At 37.6% G+C, this 21,903-nt stretch overlaps 1 protein-coding gene across 2 annotated transcripts in view; it reads left to right on the forward strand.

Moving 5' to 3' along the window:
* HEPHL1 (hephaestin like 1) overlaps nt 1-21,903 on the forward strand; it is a 93,469-nt gene that overhangs the window by 61,712 nt on the left and 9,854 nt on the right. The window contains exons 15-20 of one of the 2 annotated variants that reach the window (XR_005794790.1): nt 767-873; nt 12,444-12,666; nt 14,180-14,319; nt 18,621-18,783; nt 19,487-19,549; nt 19,646-20,135. Coding sequence is in view for 1 of the 2 variants with exons in the window: in XM_040489632.1 (XP_040345566.1) it covers nt 767-873; nt 12,444-12,666; nt 14,180-14,319; nt 18,621-18,783; nt 19,487-19,549; nt 19,646-19,848 (899 nt within the window). In the remaining variant the exon portion in view is untranslated. Of the gene's footprint in view, nt 1-766; nt 874-12,443; nt 12,667-14,179; nt 14,320-18,620; nt 18,784-19,486; nt 19,550-19,645; nt 21,252-21,903 lie in introns of those variants that run through there. The other variant, XM_040489632.1, reaches the window with a different exon arrangement.

Genomic DNA, 21,903 nt, shown 5'->3' on the forward strand with positions numbered 1-21,903 from the left:
CGTTTGTTATTAGTATACATACAAATAAACATTTATTAACTGCCTTCAACGTGAGACACTAACCTAGGCATTTAATTTTATTTAAACTTCACAACAATCTGAAAAATGGATGACTAACCCACTTTACAAATAAGGAGACTAAAGGTCAATGAAGTCAAGTAGCTTGTCAAAGGTTAGATAAAAAGGAAGTGATAGGGTTGAGACTTGTAACTAAGTCTCTCTGATTCTCTCTGGTTCTAAATAGGTCCTGCTTATCTGCACATTAGAATCACCTGAGAATCTTTAAAAAAAAAATACTGATGCCCTTGTCCTAGGCCCCGGATACTCTAATTTCACTGGTTTGTAATGAGATCTCAGCAGTTAAGAGTTTACAAAGCTCCCTGGTGATTCAATCAGAAATCAAGGCTGAGTCCTACCGTAACTCAAGTGTGCTCAAGCATAGCTCTTGTGAGGGAGATATGGAATTTGAGGAGAAAAAACAGTGAAAAATAAAATAAGTCTTTATGCCTTGAATAAACATCAGTTGATAATATATAGGGCAAATTAGAAAGAAAGCTATAGTCTGAAATGAAAAATCTGCCATTTTGAGAATAGAGAAACTCAAGATGTGAGTTTAATTGGAGCATTTCTAATGAATGAGTAATTCTCCCCAGTAACAAATATTAACCAAAGTACATAAAGATCTGTTTGTTATTTCTTTAGGTAAAACATCTGGAACAGAAGTAACACTAGTAAATTCTTTCTATTAACTTCTCATTTGTTTCAGGAGAAATAAAAACTTACAGGTGGAATGTCCCTAAAAGGTCTGGTCCAGGACCAAATGACCCAAATTGTATTCCGTGGGTTTACTATTCAACAGCAAACTTTGTGAAGGTAAGATGAAGGGGGCAACCAAAATGCTTAAAGTAATATGACTTTAAACCGATTATTCAAGTTATCACAACTCTGGTGTGTATATGTGTAATGGCCAACAGCAGGGATCTCAAACTATGGCCATGCACATTTGTGAACATTGTCTATGGTTGAATTGAATAGTATTAAGAAAACAAAATTCAACTGAATAAATTTGAAAGATCTAATTAGCTTTATTCAACAATTCATGGGCAGCGTCCCATCTAGCAGATAGAAAGGATGTTTGAAGAAGTGTACAAAAATGAGAGGCTTTTATAGGCGGAAGGAGCCAAAACAAGGAAGTTGCCAGCAAAAAGGAGATTGTCTGGGGCAAGGTCACCTTCCTTTGAGGAATAGCAGTGGTCTCACTACTGCTAATCAGGTAATTCCAGATTGACAAGTTTAAGATTCCGCTCCTGGGAGAGATTGAAACTTTAGTTAACCTAGGAATTAAGCCTTAGTTTGGTGATGTGGGCTTAGCACAAGTGACTCTATTTTGGACCTGTTGTCTCTCTCTCTCTCCCTCTCTCTTTAACAATTCCCCCGTTTTGATCAGACTCTCATCTTAAGTGAGAGATGTGATAAAAATTTAAGGCATTAGCACCTCTCCCAGCTACTGCTCTGAAGCTCCCACAATTTTTGTTCATCTTCTGTGTGGTATTCACAGGTCATAATGCTTTTTGTTGAATCTCTGTGGTATTTATAGGACACAACTTTAGGTTCACATTTCTTAAATTGGTCATTTTCTTCATTCTTTTTCTGTGTTCTAGTCTTAGTGAGATCATTTGCTTGTTTAGCAGACATGAAAATGCATTTCAAGCTTTTGAAGGAATACAGTGCACCAGGGAGACTACTGTGATTATTACAAGCAGAATAATCCCCCATGTCTGGTGTGCACTTTGGAACCATGGTCTCCAAGGCCCAAACCAATCAAAATCAAATAAGTCAAAGAAAGACCAGGTTGAAGGAGTCACTTTCTAAAGCCAAGTGGCTTGTTCAGTGGTTTCGTGTATCTGAGTTTCAACTTCCCAGAAATGTTATCCAGGTTCAAGTGGTGTTGGCCACAGCAAAGGCACCTCCTTGTTCAGCTAAAAGATAATAAAAGGCTATCATATGATCAAGTACAACTTTGGCCTTGCAAAGATGCATACTTTTAGCGAGATCTTTTTGTGATTGGGGCAGATCTGATTTACATAATCATAAGAATGTAGGGGTGAAAAGGTACTATGGTTTGCATAGGTATTTGTGTTTAACTGAGCAAAGTACAGTTACAACTGGAGAAAGGTAAAAATGGGATACTGGATATTCTGGCCATAAAAGTTGGACTTTGTAAGTGCACTCCTAACTGGTGGTGGTGGGGGGGGGGTGTCAATTGAGACTAGAAGAAAAATTGGTTGGAGGGAGGATCACAGGGTCTTTAGCATCATGGATTTTGAGGACAAATCTAGCAGTCTGAAAGGTTTCTGTCTCCCCTCCCCCCTGCCATTTAGCAAGGGCCTGAGAGATATAGATGATGGTGTTATCTTTCCAGGCCAATGCCAGAGTATAGAAGGAAAGAGAAGAAGGAAGGGTTTCATGTTTAGTTAAAGGCATGCAGCTTTGGTGTGGCATCTTGGATGGAAGCAGTTTATCACAATGTAGGCTATTTCTTTTCCTAGTCAATTTGATTTGGAAATCTCTAGCATTTCTACAGGAACAGATATCAGGTGTTGGAGCCTTTTTCAGCTTTGAGATGTGTATTTGAGATCTAGTTTTACAGAAGTGTCAATGGTCAGGAGCACTTGATAAGGCCTTTTCTATGAGTCTCACTCCTACAAAAATATCAGAGTAAATAATAACTCTCTGTGAATGATAAAAGTCTTCAAAATTTTCCATGGTTAAAGATCTGATGAGAGTTCATTATAATGGAATTTATAAGGAAGTTTAGTTATTTCTGTAATATACATTTTAAATTTTTTTTTTTCAACGTTTATTTATTTTTGGGACAGAGAGAGACAGAGCATGAATGGGGGAGGGGCAGAGAGAGAGGGAGACACAGAATCCAAAACAGGCTCCAGGCTCTGAGCCATCAGCCCAGAGCCTGACGCGGGGCTCGAACTCACGGACCGCGAGATCGTGACCTGGCTGAAGTCGGACGCTCAACCGACTGCACCACCCAGGCGCCCCTGTAATATACATTTTAAAATAATACATGGAATTATGACTGATAAAATTATACTAGGGTATATCAAATTTCTAGGAATTTAATCAATTTCTAGAACATTTATAATATATATCCATATGAATATAATATAAAAAAGGCTTAATATTACTTCTTATTTCACAATGTTTCTCATGTAATTTAACCTATCAAATACACTTAATTACTTTAACATCTCTCTTTCAATAAGGGGAGAGAACAAGTCTTTTGAGATGTCCCAGGACCCTCTTAAAATATCCCCAAAGTTGGTTCAAGGTCAAAACAGCTTAATTTAGGATTTGATTTTTGGGAGGTTTCTGAAAAATATCAAAAGATTTAAAAACACTTGGTCAAAGAGGATCATAGGTCTCTGTGAAACAATAAATAGTTATCCACTTAACCATAGTGACAAAGATTTCACAAGGTTAAATAGTGAGGGTTAAATACACAAATACAGAAGGTTAAATAGTTCTAAAAATATCTTAGCTCTTCTAGTAGAGAAGACTCAGCTCTTTCAAGGAATTGAAGACTTGATAAAGACAACATGAAATACAGAAAATTATTTTGATAAGATAGAATCTCTGTTTTCTAGGCAGATTATGTAATCTGGGTAAAAAAAGAAAACTATACACACACCTTTTATTATCTCTTATCAAGAGTATATCAATAATCCAAGAAAATTTTATCACTTTAACAGAGAGGAAACTAAATTCTAACTTTATACCAGTGTGCTGTTTTTTAAAAGGATAATGAACATACTATTAGTTTCAGGGGTACAACATACTGATTCAACACTTCTGTATATTACTCAATGCTCACCACAATAAATGTCAGTCACTATCTGTCACCATATAATATTACTACAATATTATTGACAATATTTCCTATGCTGTACTTTTCATCGCCTAGACTTATTTATGTTAGAACTGGGAGTTTGTACTTCATAATTCCCTTTACCTATGTCACCCATCCACCCATCCACCGCCTCTCTGGAAACCACTAGTTTAACTTGGTTTGGAGTTAACTTGGTTTTGTTTGTTCTTTGTTTCTTTATTCATTTTTTTTTTTTGCTTTTTAGATTCTACATATAAATGAAATCATATGGAATTTTAATTTCTTTTGTTGATTGCACTCAGCGTAATACCCTCTAGGGCCATCCACATTGTCACAAATGGCACAGTCTCACAAATTCTTTTTATAGGCTGAGTCATATTCTGTTGTATTCCTCTTCATTTGCTTCCATATCTTAACTATTGTGAATACACTGCAATAAATATAAGGATGCAGATATCTTTTCGAATTCGTTTGTATTTTCCTTGGGTATTACCTAGATGTGGAATTACTAGATCATATGGTTTGTCTATATTTAAGTTTTTGAGGGACTTCCTTACTGTTTTCCACAGAGGCTATGGAAATTTACATTCCCACCATCAGTGCAAGAGGGTTCCCTTTTCTCCACATCCTCACCAACATTGCTATCTTTTTTATCTTTTTGATTCTAGCCATTCTGACTATTGTAAGGTGTTATCTCATTGTGTGTTTTTTTTTTATGTTTATTTTATTTTTGAGAGAGAGAGAGAGAGAGAGAGAGAGAGAGAGACAGTGTGCAAGTGGGGGAGGGGCAGAGAGAGGGAGATACAGAATCCAAAGCAGGCAGGAGGCTCCAAGCTGTCAGCACAGAGCCCGACCTGGGGCTTGAACCCATGAACCATGAGATCATGACCTGAGCAGAAGTCTCAACTGACTGAGCCACCCAGGTGCCCCTCATTGTGGTTTTGATTTGCATTTCCCTGATGACTAGTGATTTTGAGCATTTTTTTTTATGTGTCTGTAGGCCATCTGTATATATTTTTGGAAAAATGTGTACTCAAATCCTCTGCCCATTTTTAAATTTGGTTACTTGTTTTTTTGGTGTTGGGGTGTATAAGTTCTTTATATATTTGTAATATAACCCCTTATTCAAAAATCATTTGCAAGTATCTTCTCCCATTTAGTGGGTTGCCTTTCCATTTTGTGACTGGTTTCATTCATTGTGTAAAAGCTTTTTATTTTGGTGTGATCTCAGTTGTTTATTTTTTTGCCTTTGTTCCCCTTGCCTGAGGAGACATATCTAGAAAAAACTTGCTAAGACTGATGTCAAAGAGTTTCCTACTGAGAGGGAGAGAGAGAGAGAGAGAGAGAGAGAGAGAGAGAGAGAGAGATTCCTACCCTGTTTTCTTCTAGGGGTTTTATGGTTTCAAGTCTCACATTTAGGTCTTGAATCCATTTCAGTTAATTTTTGGGTATGGTGTAAGAAAGTGGCCCAGTTTCATTCTCTGCATGTGGCGGTCCAGTTTTCCCAGCACCAGCTATTGAAGAGACTGTCTTTTCCCCATTGTATATTCTTGCCTCCTTTGATATAGATTAACTGACCATATAATCACAGATTTATGTCAAGTATCTCTATTCTGTTCTATTGATCTCTGTGTCTATTTGTGTGCCATTACCATATTATTTTTATTAGTACAGGTTTGTAGCATATCATGAAATCTGGTATTGTTGATACCTACTGTTTTGTTCTTTTTCAACATTGCTCTGACAGTTTGCAGTCTTTCATGGTTACATACAAATTTTAGTGTTATTTATTCTAGTTCTGTAAAAAATGCTGTTGGTATTTTGATAGTGATTGCACTGAATCTGTAGATTGCTTTGGGTAATATGGACATTTTAACAATATTTGTTCCTCCAACCCACGAACATGGAATATCTTTCCCCTTGTTTGTGTCATATTCAGTTTCTTTTGTCAATGTTTTATAGTTTTCAGAGTACAGATCTTAACTTCCTTAGTTAGGTTTATTCTTAAGTATTTTACTCTTTTTGGTGCAATTGCAGATGGAATTGTTTTCTCAATTTCTCTTTCTGCTACTTCATTATTAGTGTAGAAATGCAACAGATTTCTGTATGTTAATTTCATATTCTGCAATTTTGCTGAATTCATTTATCAGTTCTAATAGTTCTTTGGTGGAGTCTTTAAGGTTTCCTATATATAGATTACTCACCTTATTTCTATGGCTAGGATCTGGTACTATGTTGAATAGAAGTGGTTAGAGTGGATATTTTTGTTTTGTTCCTGATCTTAAGTGAAAACTCTCCATTTTTCACTATTAGGGATAATGTTAGCTGTGGGTTTTTCATATATCACCTTTATTATGTTGAGATACGTAAAATCGCTTTGTTGAGAGTTTTTATCAAAAATGAACGTTGTATCTTATCAAATGCTTTTCTCCATCTGTTGAGATGATCATATGGTTTTTATCCCTTCTCTTGTAATATGATGTATCACATTGATTTCAAATATCGAATTACCCTTGTATCCCTGGAATAAATCCCGCTTGATTGTGGGGAATGATTTTAAGTGTACTGTTGAATTCTGTTTGCTAATATGTTGTTGAGGATTTTGGTATCTATGTTCATCATAGATATTGGCCTGTGGCTTTGGTACTTTGTTTTGTTTTGGTGTGGTTTGGTAGTGTCTTTGTGTGGTTTTGGTATCAGGGTGACATATTGACCTTGCCCACCTGCAAGCCCATGGCAGTCTCAGACGGGCCCCTCAATAGCCTGGGGACCAAACCCTGCCCTGTACATCCACAGCAGGTCATTGCAGCTCACTGCACTGAAAGCAAACATGTCTCTGCCACAACAATAGGAAGCACACAACTCACATACGAAACATCCCTGTATCACATGGTTCTGGTGATGGGAGGACAATGTGTTACAGGGCAGTACAGTACGTCTTTTACAAAGGTCACCATTTTCAAGAGCAGGAGATGTGGTTGACCTCTCCATTACATAGAAACACAGAGAGTTAGACAACATGAAGGGACAGAGGAATAGGTCCCAAATGAAAGAATAAGACACAACCATAGCAAAAGAGCTAAATGAAATGGAGATAAACAACATGCTTAATAAAGAATTCAAACCAATGGTCATAAAGATACTGGACTTAAGAGTGGATGAACTCAATGAACACTTCAACAAAGAGATAGAAAATACAAAAATGAACCAGTCAGACATGAAAAATTCAATAACTTGAATAAAAAGAAATACACTACAGAGAATCAACAGCAGATTACAAGATGCAGAAGAATGGATTAGTGATCTGGAAGACAGGGTAATGGAAAGCAATCAAGCAGAAAAATAAAATAAATAAAATAGAAAAATAAAAAATGAGGATAGGTTAAGGGACCTCGGCGACAACATCAAGCATAATACCATTCACATTTTAGGGATCCCAAAGAAGAAAACGGGGAGGAGAAAACTTATTGGAAGAAATAATAGCTGAAAACTTTCCTAATCTGGGAAGGGAAACAGACATCCTGAACCAGGAAGCACAGAGGGCCTCTGATAAGATTAACCCAAGGAGGTCCACACCAAGACCTATAATAATTAAAATGGCAAAAAGTAATGATAGAGAGAGAATTTTAAAAGCAGCAAGAGAAAAGAAAACAGTTACATACATGGGAAGCCCTATAAGGTTAAACAACTCTTTGAAATGTAGCCATACAAGTTTTTAACAGGAAGTTTATAGCAATACCTCAAGAAATAAGAAATATCTGAAATAATCTAGCCTTACACCTAAACGAGCTAGAAAAAGAAGAACAAAGCCCAACACTAGTAGAATAAAGAAAATAATAAAGATCAAAGCAGAAGTAAGTGAAATAAACACACACACACACACACACACACACACACACACACACACACACAACAATAGAAAAGATCAATGAAACCTGGAGCTAGTTCTTTGAAAAGATCAACAAGATTGATAAAACTTTAGCCAGACACATTAAGAAGAAAAAAAAGAGAGAGGACTCAAATAAAATCCGAAATGAAAAAGGGGAAATAACACCTAACACCACAGAAATACAAAGGATTATAGGGAGAATACCATAAAAAATTATATGCCAACAAATTGGACAACCTAGAAGAAATGGATAAATTCCTAGAAAGACAAAACCTTTCAAAACTGAATCAGGAAAAAATGGAAAAATTTAACAGACCAATTACTAGTAATGAAATTTAATTGGTAATCTAAAAACTCCCAAGTAACAAAAGTCCAGGACCAGATGGCTTCGCAGGTGAGTTAAATGATACATTTAAAGATTTAATATGTATTTTTCTTAAACTATTCCAAAAATAGAAGAGGAAGGAAAACTTCCAAATTCATTCTACGAGGCCAGCATTATCCATATATCAGTATACTTTTGATATTAAAATGTTTTTTTTTTTACCAAGTTTATTAGTCTTAGCCAGCTTGACTCACATAAAATTTCCTTCCCAAGATTCCCTTTTACAAACCTTCTACAACTTCCTTTTTCAAATCCAAATTTTGTCCTTTGTTTTTTCTCTTCCTTATTTTGAAATAACCAGCCTCACTTTAGGACAAAATTAGTTTCCTTTCCCTCAACGAAAATGCATCTCCATTTCTCATATCTTCTTTTACCAAAAGCACACAGCCTAGTTTCCTTGTGAACAGAGTTGTTGCCTTTATTGTTTCTAGTAGCTTACGTATATTGAATTTTTAAACATTAAACACCTTAATTTCTAGTGAAAATAAAAAAGTAAATAATTGTTAGCTTTTATGTTGGTATTTTGTGGTTTGTCAAATTTAAAATACATTTCATATGACACCCAGAAACCAATTTGACAATAAATTTCATATTAAAAAAATAATAAAATAAAATACATTTCATAATTTGTAGCAATATATTCTTCCACATAGTAAATTTGTTAACATGGCATAAAACTTGTTTACTAATAGACCTCAATTTCTGGGCCAGTGTTTTGGTGATGGACCCCTTGGAGGGTATAATGAGGAAGGCCTAGGTATTGTTTTAGATACCTTTTGCATCTTTGTTTTTTCATTGGCCTTTTGCAAGGAAATTTTTTTTAATGTTTTCTTTATTTTTGAGAGAGAGAGAGAGAGAGAGAGAGAGAGAGAGAGAGAATCCAAAGCAGGTTCCAGGCTCCGAGCTGTCAGCACAGAGCCCAGTGCAGGACTTGAGCTCACAAACCATGAGATCATGATCTGAGCTGAAGTCAGACACTTAAGCAATTGAGCCACCCAGGTGCCCCTTGCAAGGGAAATTTTAATGAAGCTATTTTGGAATCTTAAAGCCTTTTGGAAGCTTTTACACACCAAATAAAATAAGTATCCCTTTCTGTTTGCTTGATTTGGAAACCCTTGTTTTTAAGTGAACTTCTTAAATAAATTATTTTGTCTCATTGGAATGTTCCCCATAATGGCCATTATAATTCTAGGTTGTCTTTAGTTAGATTTTGCCATTTTGTTAATATTTATAGTTTCTGGGAAATAGTTCTAAGACATAAAATAAGCAGGTGTGCCAGAAGGTGGCATGCTCAACTCTTTGGAATTTGAGGACCCCATTTTTTTTAAGCTAAGCTTTTGGGTCTCTTGGAGCCAAACTAATACCTATGGGGGATGTGCCACTGTGTTGGGGATTATGTGGTGTTTTACAGAGTACCTCTGTGCACAGACATTTTCTTAAGTTGGTGAGTGACCTAGTGTCAATCTAATCCATTGCATGACCAACTTATCCTACCACAGGAGTCTTAAAGTTGGGTAACAGATGTTGTAACAGCTTTTACGTGCTCAACCCATGCCCACCAATTTTGTAGCTTTTGGCTTCCAATTTTCCATTAGCAACAGACTTTACCTACACAAAGCAAGTAAAACAAAATTGTATTTTGGACACTGTGCGGTTTTGGATCCAGTTGGATCCAGTCTGATTCCAGCCAATAACCACCAGCAATTACAAATGTGGAATTTGGGGACTGAACCAAGGGCTGGAGATTCCAATCATATGGGGAACTGTAGAAAGCTAATTAGACTGGGAACTTGACACAAAGAGAGTGGAACTCAGAACCACGAAAAACTTTCCTACAGTCCTCAGAAATGGCAGTAAAGACAGAATTCAAAGGGTTTGCAGGTACCATGCCTGTGTTTCTCATTGTCCCTGATGCCATCAGGAATGTACTTTGGATTCCATCATGGCTACCAATGCTCTTAAAAAACAAAACTCAATTGACTACATTTTAGAGTTCCTATTAGCTTTATTCAGTGTCTCACGAATCAAGCAGCATCCCATCTGGCAGATAGAAGAGAGCGCCAAAGAGCTGCACAAAATAACTTTCATAGGCAGACGGGGGTGGGATAAAGAGGTTTCTAGTAAAGAGTGGATTGTTTGTGTCAAGGTCACCTTCATTTAGGGGGGATGGCAGAAGTCTATGAGGCAGATTACCTCACTAGTGATGACCATGTCATTCCAGATTAAGATTCCACTCCTGGGAGGGGCTGAAATTGTATGGGCTTAGCACAAGTGATTCCATTTGGAGCCTATTGTCTCTGTTAACAGTGGCTGTGACCGAAACAGTATGGCCAACAAAGTAAAAAGTATTTACCATCTGGTGCTTTACCAAAAAAGGTTTGCCAACCCTTATCTAAAATATAGGTTACACACACACACACACACACACACACACACACACACGAAATCCCAACGTTTCAGTTGCCAAATTTAGAACTTACAAGGTAGCTGGAAGCAAAAGAGAATATGTAAATAGATAACTATAAAATAAAAATATGTATTAATGGAGTTTATATCACGGATTTTGATGTGTGAAATCTACCATTTTTAAGGCATTACCATGTTATTATCTGGACTCAGGAAGGAAAGCACACTCCAAACATAATAACCAAAACTATAAACTATTTGAATAATAAATAAACTAAAGATTCAATATTGAATTCAAGTCAACTATGTATATATAAAACAACTAGTCTCGAACTTTAGGTCGCAAGTCAAAATCCTAACTAAAGGCGTATCTGACATATAATGAAGCATTGCCCATTATTTAAAAAAGGTGCAGGATTATCTAACCTTCCTCTAAAATATTAGATGGCTGCATTAGCATCCTTGAGTTGTACTGGACAGTGCAAGAGTTCAGGAGAGAAACACAAGGCATTTGAAAAAATAAAGTTATACATTGGAATTATGGGAAACCCACATTTGTTTATTCCTTTGTGCATCCTGATAAATATTTATTGAGCACTCGTAATATGCAAATGGACCTACCAAGTTCTGTGAGGGATGCAAATATTCTTATCTTGAAGGAATTTATCATCTTTGGGGAAAATAATACATGTGCACACCCATAATTAGAATACAACTCGGAATCTGGTGAGTTCAGTAGGAGTACAGAGCTATATAGGAGACATTGGAAAGGGAGTCTAAGAGGAGAGAACATTATGAGCAAAGTTGAAAATAGGAAAATAAAAGGTATGTTTGGAAAATGTTGAGCATCCTATTGGCTATCATATAAGGTAGGAAAGGAAAGCAGTTTGGGGATTATAAGATAGAAAAATCCATTCGTGGAGCACATGAGGGGCTTACAGCCCTGTCAAGGATTTGTATTTTATGCAGTAGGAATATCATGGGAAAATCACTGATGACTGGTAGATATGGGGTGATGAGAGTAAGCTGACGGTGCTCGAAAAGATAGGCAGCAGGTGAGGTGAGCCAGAGACCACAGAGGAACTGATTTCTAATCCAGGGTGACGCCTTAAGATCCTACACTAGATGGATGGCAGATGGAATGGAAAGAAAGTCACAGAAAGGAGAAGCATTGTGAAGGGAAAAGAAACATAAGATTTGACAGCAAGCGAGATGGGACAACGTGAGAAAGAAGTAAGAATTAAACACTGAAATGAAGTGTTCTGACTTAAATGACAGGAAATAGCATAGTGTTGTCAACAGAAATAGAGAGTTCCAGAGAAGGAAATGGTCTGAGGGAAATAATAAAATCCACTATAAAAATGCTCAGCAGATTGAATTGTTGCAGGAAGTACATCCAGATGGAATATCTAAATAGGAAGTTGGACATGTGGGAGTTTTCGTTCAAAAGAAAGCTTAGGGGCTGAACAATTTGACGTGGAGGTCATCCATGGCCCCATATAATTTTCTAATTATCCTGTTCACTTTTACCCATAGAAAATGGAATATAAGCATCTGCATGTAGTCTCACTTGAAAAGCAAACAAGAAAATAAAAATAAGAATTAATTTATTCAACAAATATTTGAGTACCTTCTATGTTCTAGACACTGGACTATGCTCTGGAGACTCAGTGATGATGGAAGGACACAGCCTCAGCCCTCAAAGAGGTCACTCTGTAGTTCATCTTTAGGAACACTCAAGGCTTCTTAAGACTTATTTTGTGGCCAATAGTCTTTTCACAATGACTCTCGTACAAGCATGCAATCTGTATTATTAAACTATATAAAGGCTCTTCTAATTCAGTCTATTTTTCTTTCAGGATACGTATAGCGGTTTGATGGGTCCTCTGATTATTTGCAGAGAAGGGGTATTGAATGAAAAGGGAAGAAGAAGCGATGTTGATTATGAATTTGCTCTCCTGTTTTTGATATTTAATGAGAATGAATCCTGGTATCTGGATGACAATATTAAGAAGTATCTCAATAAAGATCCACGAGATTTTAAGCACACTGATGATTTTGAAGAGAGCAACAAAATGCATGGTACACCAGAGGTTTAAAAAGAAACCCTTGCTGAGATAAACTCATAGAAATTCCTATAACTGTAGGAAGTCCCCAGCCTCCTTCTCTGAACCTTTCCCATTCCCAGGGGCACCTAGACTGAGGAAAGTCCTCCAAAACTTTCCTTCAGAGGGAATGAACTAAGCCATTGGTTGATTGCCAGCAAGGTCCAGTGAGACTCTGGACCAGTTGTTTAGGGAGCTCTGTCTCTGAAGGCTGGACTCCCTAAACTATAAGCCTATAAAGTAATTCTTAAAAAATGAATCATCACTTATTGGTGTATTTCTATAAGAATACACAATGACATCTAGCTAATCAAATTTAAGGGTGTGGTTTAACTGTTGCTGAGACATGAAGCACCATGATCAAGTTTCTGTTTTAAAGTGTCTATGTTATTTATTTAATTCTATGTAATTTAAGGTTTTTTTTTAATGTTTGTTTGTTTATTTATTTATTTATTTATTTAGAGGGAGGGAGAGAGAGAGGGAGAGGGAAGGAGACAGAACGCAAGTGGAGGAGGGGCAGAGAGAGAGGGAGACAATCTGAAGCAGGTTCCAGGCTCTGAGCTGTCAGCACAGAACTCACGAACTACATGACCTGAGCTGAAGTCAGATGCTTAACCAACTGAGCCACCCAGGTGCCCCAGTAGTTTCGTTGTTTTGTTTGTTTGTTTGTTTGTTTGTTTTTTAAGAGAGTAATATGTTGACACATCCACACTCTCTGTCCAAGATCTACCTCTGACCAAACGTATACAAAAAGAGGGCTGGCCTGAGATCACAAAATCAGTTCATTGATAACATTGATTAGAATATAGTAGGCTGATTTCTGATTTGGCTACTCTTTCTCCTATAGTTTTGCTTCCCTTTCCCCAAAATTTCTTAGTATGCTCTCTATTTTTAATAAATGTAACTCATTTGGTTGTGCCATGGTGCACAGAATAAAAAGTTAGTAGAAAGAGTGAGAGTTTCCATCATGTCAATCCAGCTTGAGTTTGCTTTGGTCATTGTTGGGTCATGGGCTCAGCCCATGTGAAGCTTTCCTTCTTTTGGAAATTCAGGTATTCTTAGGAACTTACCCTAAACTCGTTCTCAGAAAGCGAAGTATTAAAGAAATGGCTCTTAATTCATTCAATTTTGATTTATATAAACTTGATTCTCTGTGCTTTAGTTCACTCATCTATAGACTGGTATAAGTAATGGCTGCCTCACAAATGAGCCTCTAACCCTCTCCATAAAGAGAATATGCCAAACAAACAAGCAACCAAACAGCACACGTTGCTACCCAAGACGTAGCTTTTAAAAATTAACTACTACTTCCCTTTTCTGTCTCTCTTCTATAAGGATTTCTTGGTAATCTGAGTTTTGGGTCTAGAATGGTGGGGACATGTTTATCAGGTAGATGAAAATATCGGTAACCTAAAGATCTTGAACCATTTCTAAAACCAGATTAAGTAGTGACCGCTAATTGAAGGCTATTTTGTTTTTCACCTTCCTAGCTATCAATGGAAAGATTTTTGGGAATCTCCATGGTCTTATCATGAATGAAGATACAATGACAAACTGGTATCTGTTGGGACTAGGAAATGAAGTGGACATACATACCATCCATTATCATGCTGAGAGCTTTCTTTTCAAAGTGAGTATAAGGAATATGCTTTGGGGAAGACTTTTTGAACTAAAAGATTCAATTTTTCACTGTGAACAAAGAGAGTTATTTGGCACTAAGGCTTGTGAGGTTCATATTAGAGATTGGAACAGAATAATGTGAGCCCGTCATTGGGTGAGCTTGAGCCCCACATTGGGTGAGCTCAAGGTAAGCAGGAGTCCTGCTTTGGGTAAGCTTGAGCTTCACTTCCCTTTCTCTCTTTAGCCCCCCTCCCCGCAATTTCTCTCTCTCTGCCCCTCGTGGGAGTCTCTCTGTCTCTCTGCCCCTTGCTCACCTGTGCCCCCCCACTCTCTCTCAAAAATAAACAAACACACAAATAAATAAGTAAGTAAGTAAGTTATCCCAAGTGCTTAGTGAAATCTATAAGGAAATAGAATAGAAAAGAATCATCACATCTAATCTGTGGAAGTAACTGCATTGGTCCTTTTCTAGTTATACAGGAAGGAATAAATAGTATATTTAGTAAAACATCTATTTTTCCCCTCTGTATATTTATTTAACATAGTTTAAGATACCCAGTATTAGTCTACAGTGATTACAGTTTTACATCTTAACTGGCTATCCTGCTTTTCAGAATTTGGCCTTTTCAACTCACATGTTAAAAAATGTATGAAAATTTATAGAATTCAATAAAATTGTAAAAATTGTAAAAATTCGAAAAAATTGTAAAAATTTACAATAAAATTGTAAAAATTGTAAAAAAAATGTAAAAATTATAGAATTCAATAAAATTGCAATTATTTTGTATTATGCCTGTAAACTTGTAAAATTCAGTGTAATTTACATTGAGTGAAAGTCCCTGTTTTGGAAAGCACATACAGTAGTGTCATCTTAAAATATAGGACGTCTCCATCACCCCCTAAAATGTTCGTGTTGCATTTTCTGGAGCCAGCTACTTCTGACTGATTTATTTCCATCTCTCTCGTTTTGCCTTCACGGAAATGTCACATAAATACCACCCATAGCACTTTGAATCTGGCCTGTCGCACTTGGCGTAGGCATTTGAACTGCATCCCTCTTGTGTGCATCAACACTGTGTTCTAGTTGATTGTCGAGTAGGAGTCCACTGGATGAATACACTGCGGTTTGCTAATTCGTTTCCCTATTTAGGGACATTTGGGTCTTTTCTGCGTTGGGGTCATTACACGTAAAGTCATTATAAATATTTGTGTACGTATCTTCCTGTGAACCTAAGGTTTCATTTCCCGTGAGAAAATACCTTGGAGTTGGATTGCTAGACCACGTGATACGTGTACACTTAACGTGATGAGAAACTGCCAAAATACTTCCACAGAGGCAGTGCCACTTTGCATTCCCACCAGAAAAGTATGGGAGCCATATCCATGTCTGCACTTGGTGTCTTCCATTTTTATTCATTTTTTCTTCACCATCCTATTAAGTAAATAGTGGTATCTCATTGTGTTTTATTTACATTTTCCTAATGGCTAATGATATTGAGCTTTCATGGGCTTATTTACCATCTGCCATCCGTAAACCTTCTTTGGTGAAGTGTCCACATTTTATGCCCATTTTTTAATTTCATTGTTTGTTTCCTTATCGTTGAGTTTGAGGGATTTATACGTACACATACTTTACCCGCTATGCAATTGCAAATATTCGCTCCCAGTTGGTGGCTTATCTTTTCATTTCCTTAATGTTATCTTTCAAGGAACATAAATTATTATTTTTTAATGTTTATTTATTTTTGAGAGAGAGAGAAAGAGAGTGTAAGCAGAGGAGGGGCAGAGAGAGAGAGGGAGACAGAATTAGAAGTAGGCTCCCAGTTGTCAGCACAGAGCCCGATGCGGGGCTCGAACTCACAAACCAACAGATCATGACCTGAGCCCAAGTTGGACGTTAAGCGTCCGACTGAGCCACCCAGGTGCCCCAAAGAACATAAATTCTTAATTCTGATGAAGTACAATTTATTTTTTTTCTTTTATGCATCATGCTTTTGGTGTCATATCTGAGAAGTCTTTGCTTAACCAAGGTTACGAGGATTTTCTTCTAGCAGTTTTATAGTTTTAGGCTTTATATTTAGACCTCTGATCCATTTTAACGTTCATATACGGTCAAGGTTTAATTTTTGTATATGGATATCCAGTCATTCCATCACCATTCATTGAAAAGGCCACTGTGTCAAACTCGTATCGATTGTATATATGTGGGTGTGTTTGGGGACTGTCTATTCTGTTACATTGATCTACGTCTCTGTCCTTTCTTGAATACCACCCTGTCTTCATTACGTTAGTATGATAGCCAGTCTTGAAATCAGGTGGTGATTATTTTAGCTATTCTAGATCTTTGCCTTCCCATATAAATTTTAGAAACGGCCTATTGATTCCTATTAAAAAATCCCACTGCAATTTTGATTGGAATTGCATTGAATCTGTACATTGGCTTGAGAATTGATATCTTAACAATATTGAGTCTTCCAATTCGTGAACGTGGCATACCTCTCCATTTGTTTAGATCTTCTTTGATTTCTTTCTTCAGTGTTTTGTAGTTTCAGCATACAGATCTTGCACATATTTTGTTGGATTATTGCCTGAGTAATATCATAGGTTTTGGTGATAGTATAAGTGGTAGTGTCTTTATTTCAATTTTTAATTGCTCATTGCCAATATACAGAAATATAATTGATTTTTGTATAATCAACTTTGTATCCTACAACTTTGCTAAATAGTTCTAGTAGCTTTTTTGTAGATTTGGGGGTGATGGTTTCCTGCATAAACAATCTTCTTTTCTGTGAATAGAGATGGTTTTATTTCTTTAGTTTCCATTTGTATACTTTTTATTTCTTTTCTTCCCTTATTGTACTGGCTAGGACCTCTAGGATAATGTTCCATATGATTAGTGATGGAGGGAAAGGATTCAGTCGTTCATCATTAAATATAAAGTTATCTGTAGGGTTTTTTTTTTTTCCAATAGATCCTATTAACAAGTGGACAAAGTTTCCTTCTAATCTTAGTTTGCTGATGGTTTTTATCATGAACAGATGGCAAATTCTATCAAATGCTTTTTCTGCATCTATTGAGATGGTCACATTTTTCTTCTTTAGTCTGTGAATTATTTTCTTTAGTGCATTGGTGATTTACATAGATTGCTTTTCAAGTTTTGAAACAGTTTTCAATCTCAGGATTGTCATAATGCATTATCCTTTTTATATATTGTTGGATTCAAGTTGCTAGTGTTTTTTTTTTAAAGGATTTTACATTTATTTTCATGAAGAATATTGGTTGTAGCTTTCTCTTCTAGTAAAGTATTTGTATTATTTGGGTATCAGGGTAATGCTGGCCTCATAAAATTAGTTAGAAGTGATCTCTCCTCTTCTATTTTCTGGAAGAGTTTGTTTAGAATTGGTATTATTTCTGCTTTAAATGTTTGGCAGAATTTGCCAATGAAGCCATATGGACCTAGAATTTTAACTTGTTGGAAAGTCTTAATGTAATTTCAGTTTCTTTAACAGATAATCTGAATAGTGACGTGAGGCAGTTTTCACCTTAAGGAATTTGTTCATACCACCTAAGTTGTAGAATCACAGACAGTTATTCATAATATTCCTTTATTATCCCTTTTAATGTCTGTAAGGCCTTAGTGATGTCCCCCTCTTTCATTCCTAGTGTTTGTAATCTGTGGGCTTTTTTTTCTTGGTCTGTTGGTCTATGAGTTTGTATTCGTTTTTTATTCCTGTGTAACAAATTACTCCAAAGCTTAGTGGCCTAAAACAACAAACACTAACTCACAATTTTTCCGGTCGGAAATCTGGGAGTAGTTTAACTAGTTGGTTCTGATTCAGCATTTCTCATGAGGCTGCAATCAAGATGTCGGCTGGAGTTGCAGTCATCAGGTTTGACTGGGACTGGAGAACCCACTTCCAAATTCACTCACAGGGCTGTTGACTGACGGTTTCAGTTCCTCACCATGTGGGTATGGCACAGGAGCTGACTTCCCCCAGGCTGAGTGATCCAAGAGAAGGGAGCAAGAGAGAGGGTCTAAATCTTTTGGAAGTAGAATGCCATCACTTCTGGCGCACACAGCTGGTCTCACAGACCGACTCTCACACACCGTAGAAGGGGACTACAGAGGTTATGGATATCAGGAGGCAGGGATCATTGGGGGCCATTGTGGAGAATGGTTACCACAAGGTTTATCACTCTTACTGACCTGTTCCAAGAACCAGCTTTTGCTTTCTTTGATTTACCTCTATTATTTTTCTATTCTCAATCTTATTGCCCTCTGCTCTTATCTTTATTACCTTCTTTCCACAGATAGATAAATCTTACCGAGAAGACGTGTATGATCTCTTTCCTGGGACATTCCAAACCATTGAGCTGTTTGCAGATCACCCAGGGACATGGCTGTTACACTGTCATGTGTCTGACCACATCCACGCTGGCATGGAAACAACTTACACGGTCCTTCGGAACATAGGTACTGTTTTCTGTCAGTGATGATGGGTGATAGCACCGGGCTTCCTGTACGCCCTGAAAATAGGGGGCACTAGACCCCCCAAGAGCTCAGAGTCAAGTAAGAGAAACAGACAGATAAATAGTAACTATAAGGAGTGCCTGGGTGGTTCAGTTGGTTGAGCATCTGACTTCAGCTCAGGTCATGATCTCACAGATGGTGAGTTCCAGCCCCACCTCGGGCTCTGCACCGACAGCTCAGAGCCTGAAGCCTGCTTCGGATTCTGTGTCTCCTCTCTCTCTGCCCCTCCCCCGTTTGCACTCGGTCTGTCTGTCTGTCTCTCATAAATAAATGAATAAATGAATAAATAAATAAATAGTAACTATAATAGAATGCGATACATGCCAAAATAGAGTACGGAGGACAGGTTCAGTGGCAGCAGTAGGAGGTAATGGTTTATAGTTTGGGGGGGCATGAGCAAACATTCTAGAGACTATAATGCTTCAGCTGGGTCTTAATGGGTGGGCAGAAGCTTGAAAGGTAGATGGGGTAAGAACAGCATGTGCACTGGTGTGAAGCAGAAAAGGGAGAATTTCAGAAAGACTTGCGGATACAAATGGGATAAAATCCTCATTGGTACAATGAAATAACTCTTGAAATAACCCACGTCATGAAAAGAATCTGCTTCCGTTGTTTATAAAACAATCACCTTGTCTTCTTTGTGCAGACAACAGGATCCCTTACTCCACCAAGTCTCCGTCTGGAGCAGCGTCCACAGTGCCCCCCAACGGTAATGATACCCTCCCCGAATCCTGCATGTGAGTGGTCAGTGTTCATTCCCTGGGGAAAGGCAGAGGACTGACACCTCACCTCTTCTTGTTCACAGAAGAACCTGGCAAGGAGCAGCTCTATTTCTTTGGCAAGAATCTGGGTCCTAGGGGGGCCAAAGCAGCCTTGGTCATCCTCTTCGTCATCGGCCTCCTCCTCCTGGCCTCCACAGTGGTTCTCTCCCTCAGTCTGCACTCTGCAAGGAAGCGGGGTGTGTACCAGGAAGTCCAGTCCTGCGCACTCCCCACGGATGCTCTGTGACCCAGCTGGCCTTCCTCAGCAGGGAAACTGGACAAGATATCGTTCATCGAGAAAGGTTTACATTATTCCTGGATCAGGCTCTGATCGTCCGGAACACAAAGCAATTTGCTTTCACTTATTTATTTTTTAATGGGCTGTGAATAATCCTCAGGTATGAAAAACAGAAAGGAGAATACGTGTGACCGAGAAAACACACTCGGCCTGTTCTCTGAATGAATTTGCTGAAGTGGGGAAACCCTCTGAAAGGGATCTTTATTTTCCATTTCTCATAATTCTTAGATTAGACAGTGCTTCCTCAGCTAACCATCCCAAGTTTCCAGAAGGACGACCTTGGGAAAAGAGTCATAAGTCCTCAGACATCTAACGGGAGTAGCACTGATTTTTCAACACTGTTATGGAAGATGCTTCTCTTAGTCGTTCCAGGGAAAGTAACTTTCTGAGGAGTTCACGAAAATGTCTAACTCAGTATCTGCTGATAGAATTTGATCAGATGAAGTTTTGGGGAGGCTTTTTGCCGGCTCTCCTGGCCTTTTCCACTTGAATATAAACAGCCTGTGCAGTTTGCCACAGAAGGCAAAGGTATCAGCATTTAAAAAAATAATTGCTGCTGTTTTTATGCAAACCTATAGAGATACTTTAATGTTTACACCTCACTTACATGTTTTTACAATGTTCCCATTGCAACTTTTTTTTTTTTTTCCAAAAATCATCTGGAGAATTTGTACTTATAGTTGAGAATGTGGAGGGCTGAAAGCTGTAAAATCACAGGCTAGGTTCTCCTGTGATGAAACAGAGACTCCCTAAAAGGTGAGTGAGAGATTCTACGAGGGAGGGAAACTTTGCAGAAGGCGAGTCTTGACTTGAGCTCTGAGTCTGATTTTTCATTCACCTAGCAGGATCTTCCCATGTCTGCATCTTCTAGGAAATAAAAACAGCCTCATCATGTGAAAAACACCAGAAAGAATTCATCAGTGCAGCTGACTGGTTGCGAGAAGAGATCTTAAAACATTCTTGATTCCATGCCTCTTAAAGACATAGCCCTTTGTGAGAGGAGAAAACAAAAGGAAAAAAAAGAAAAGAAAAGGCTAGAAAAAGAGAATACCAGTGGGAAGTTTGTAATCAGTAAATCAGCTTTGAAGATGTGCATTACAGTTTTCAGAAAGGCTCAAATGTACAATTAAAATATCAGCAGCTAAATCAACCCATTACAAGGCAATCCATACTCTCTGTACGCATGCCTAAACATTAGGTTAAGATTGATAAAAGCAACTTTGCTTATGACTAGACTGAGACATTGCCCTTAGCTCGAGGTGCCCTGCGATGCCAATGTCAATGCCAGATGAGTGATATCAGTATATCTGCTTTAGCAGATCATTTGGATGTCCAGGTGAATGAGCAGGACCTAAAAAAAATACTCTGGTGGCGGGATATTTCATACTTTCTCATCTTCATCTTGGTGAGGGGAAACGGGTAATTTGATAGAAGCTATAGTCTTATATCAAACAGGAGGCGAATGCTAGTAGTTGTTTGCTCGAATGTCATATCGAACAGCGTACCCAAAGGATTTTGAATTCCAGCCTGCTAACCACTGATAATGTGATTTTGTAGTACGTGCTCTACAGTTTTCATCTGTGTGTAGGCTGTATACTTTCATAATAATAATTATGATACATGCCTTATTTATAACTCATCTAGACAACAAATTAGTTATTTTTTCCTTTTCTCTTAGTCTATTTTTTTAAATGAAAATGAAACCACAGAGTAGTTTGATCATACATACCATTTCTCTTTTTAATAAAGTTTCCCAGATTATAAAACGGCTATTTGCATTTTTTTTTTTCACTAAGTACTACCAATCCCTGGACTTGGCATAGGAGATTGGTTAAAAGAGAACTATCTCTTAGATTTAGCAATTATCTTAGTTTTAGCAATTATCTTAGATTTAGCAATTATCTTAGTACATGCTAAAGGAAGTGAAACAAAAATAACAATATATCTCCAGGAATAATAGGACTGGGGGGGGGGGGGGGGGGGGGGGGGGGGGGGGGGGGGGGG

Source organism: Herpailurus yagouaroundi, unplaced genomic scaffold (assembly GCF_014898765.1).
Source record: "Herpailurus yagouaroundi ecotype Mexico unplaced genomic scaffold, PumYag 180, whole genome shotgun sequence".
Classification (NCBI taxonomy): domain Eukaryota; kingdom Metazoa; phylum Chordata; class Mammalia; order Carnivora; family Felidae; genus Herpailurus; species Herpailurus yagouaroundi.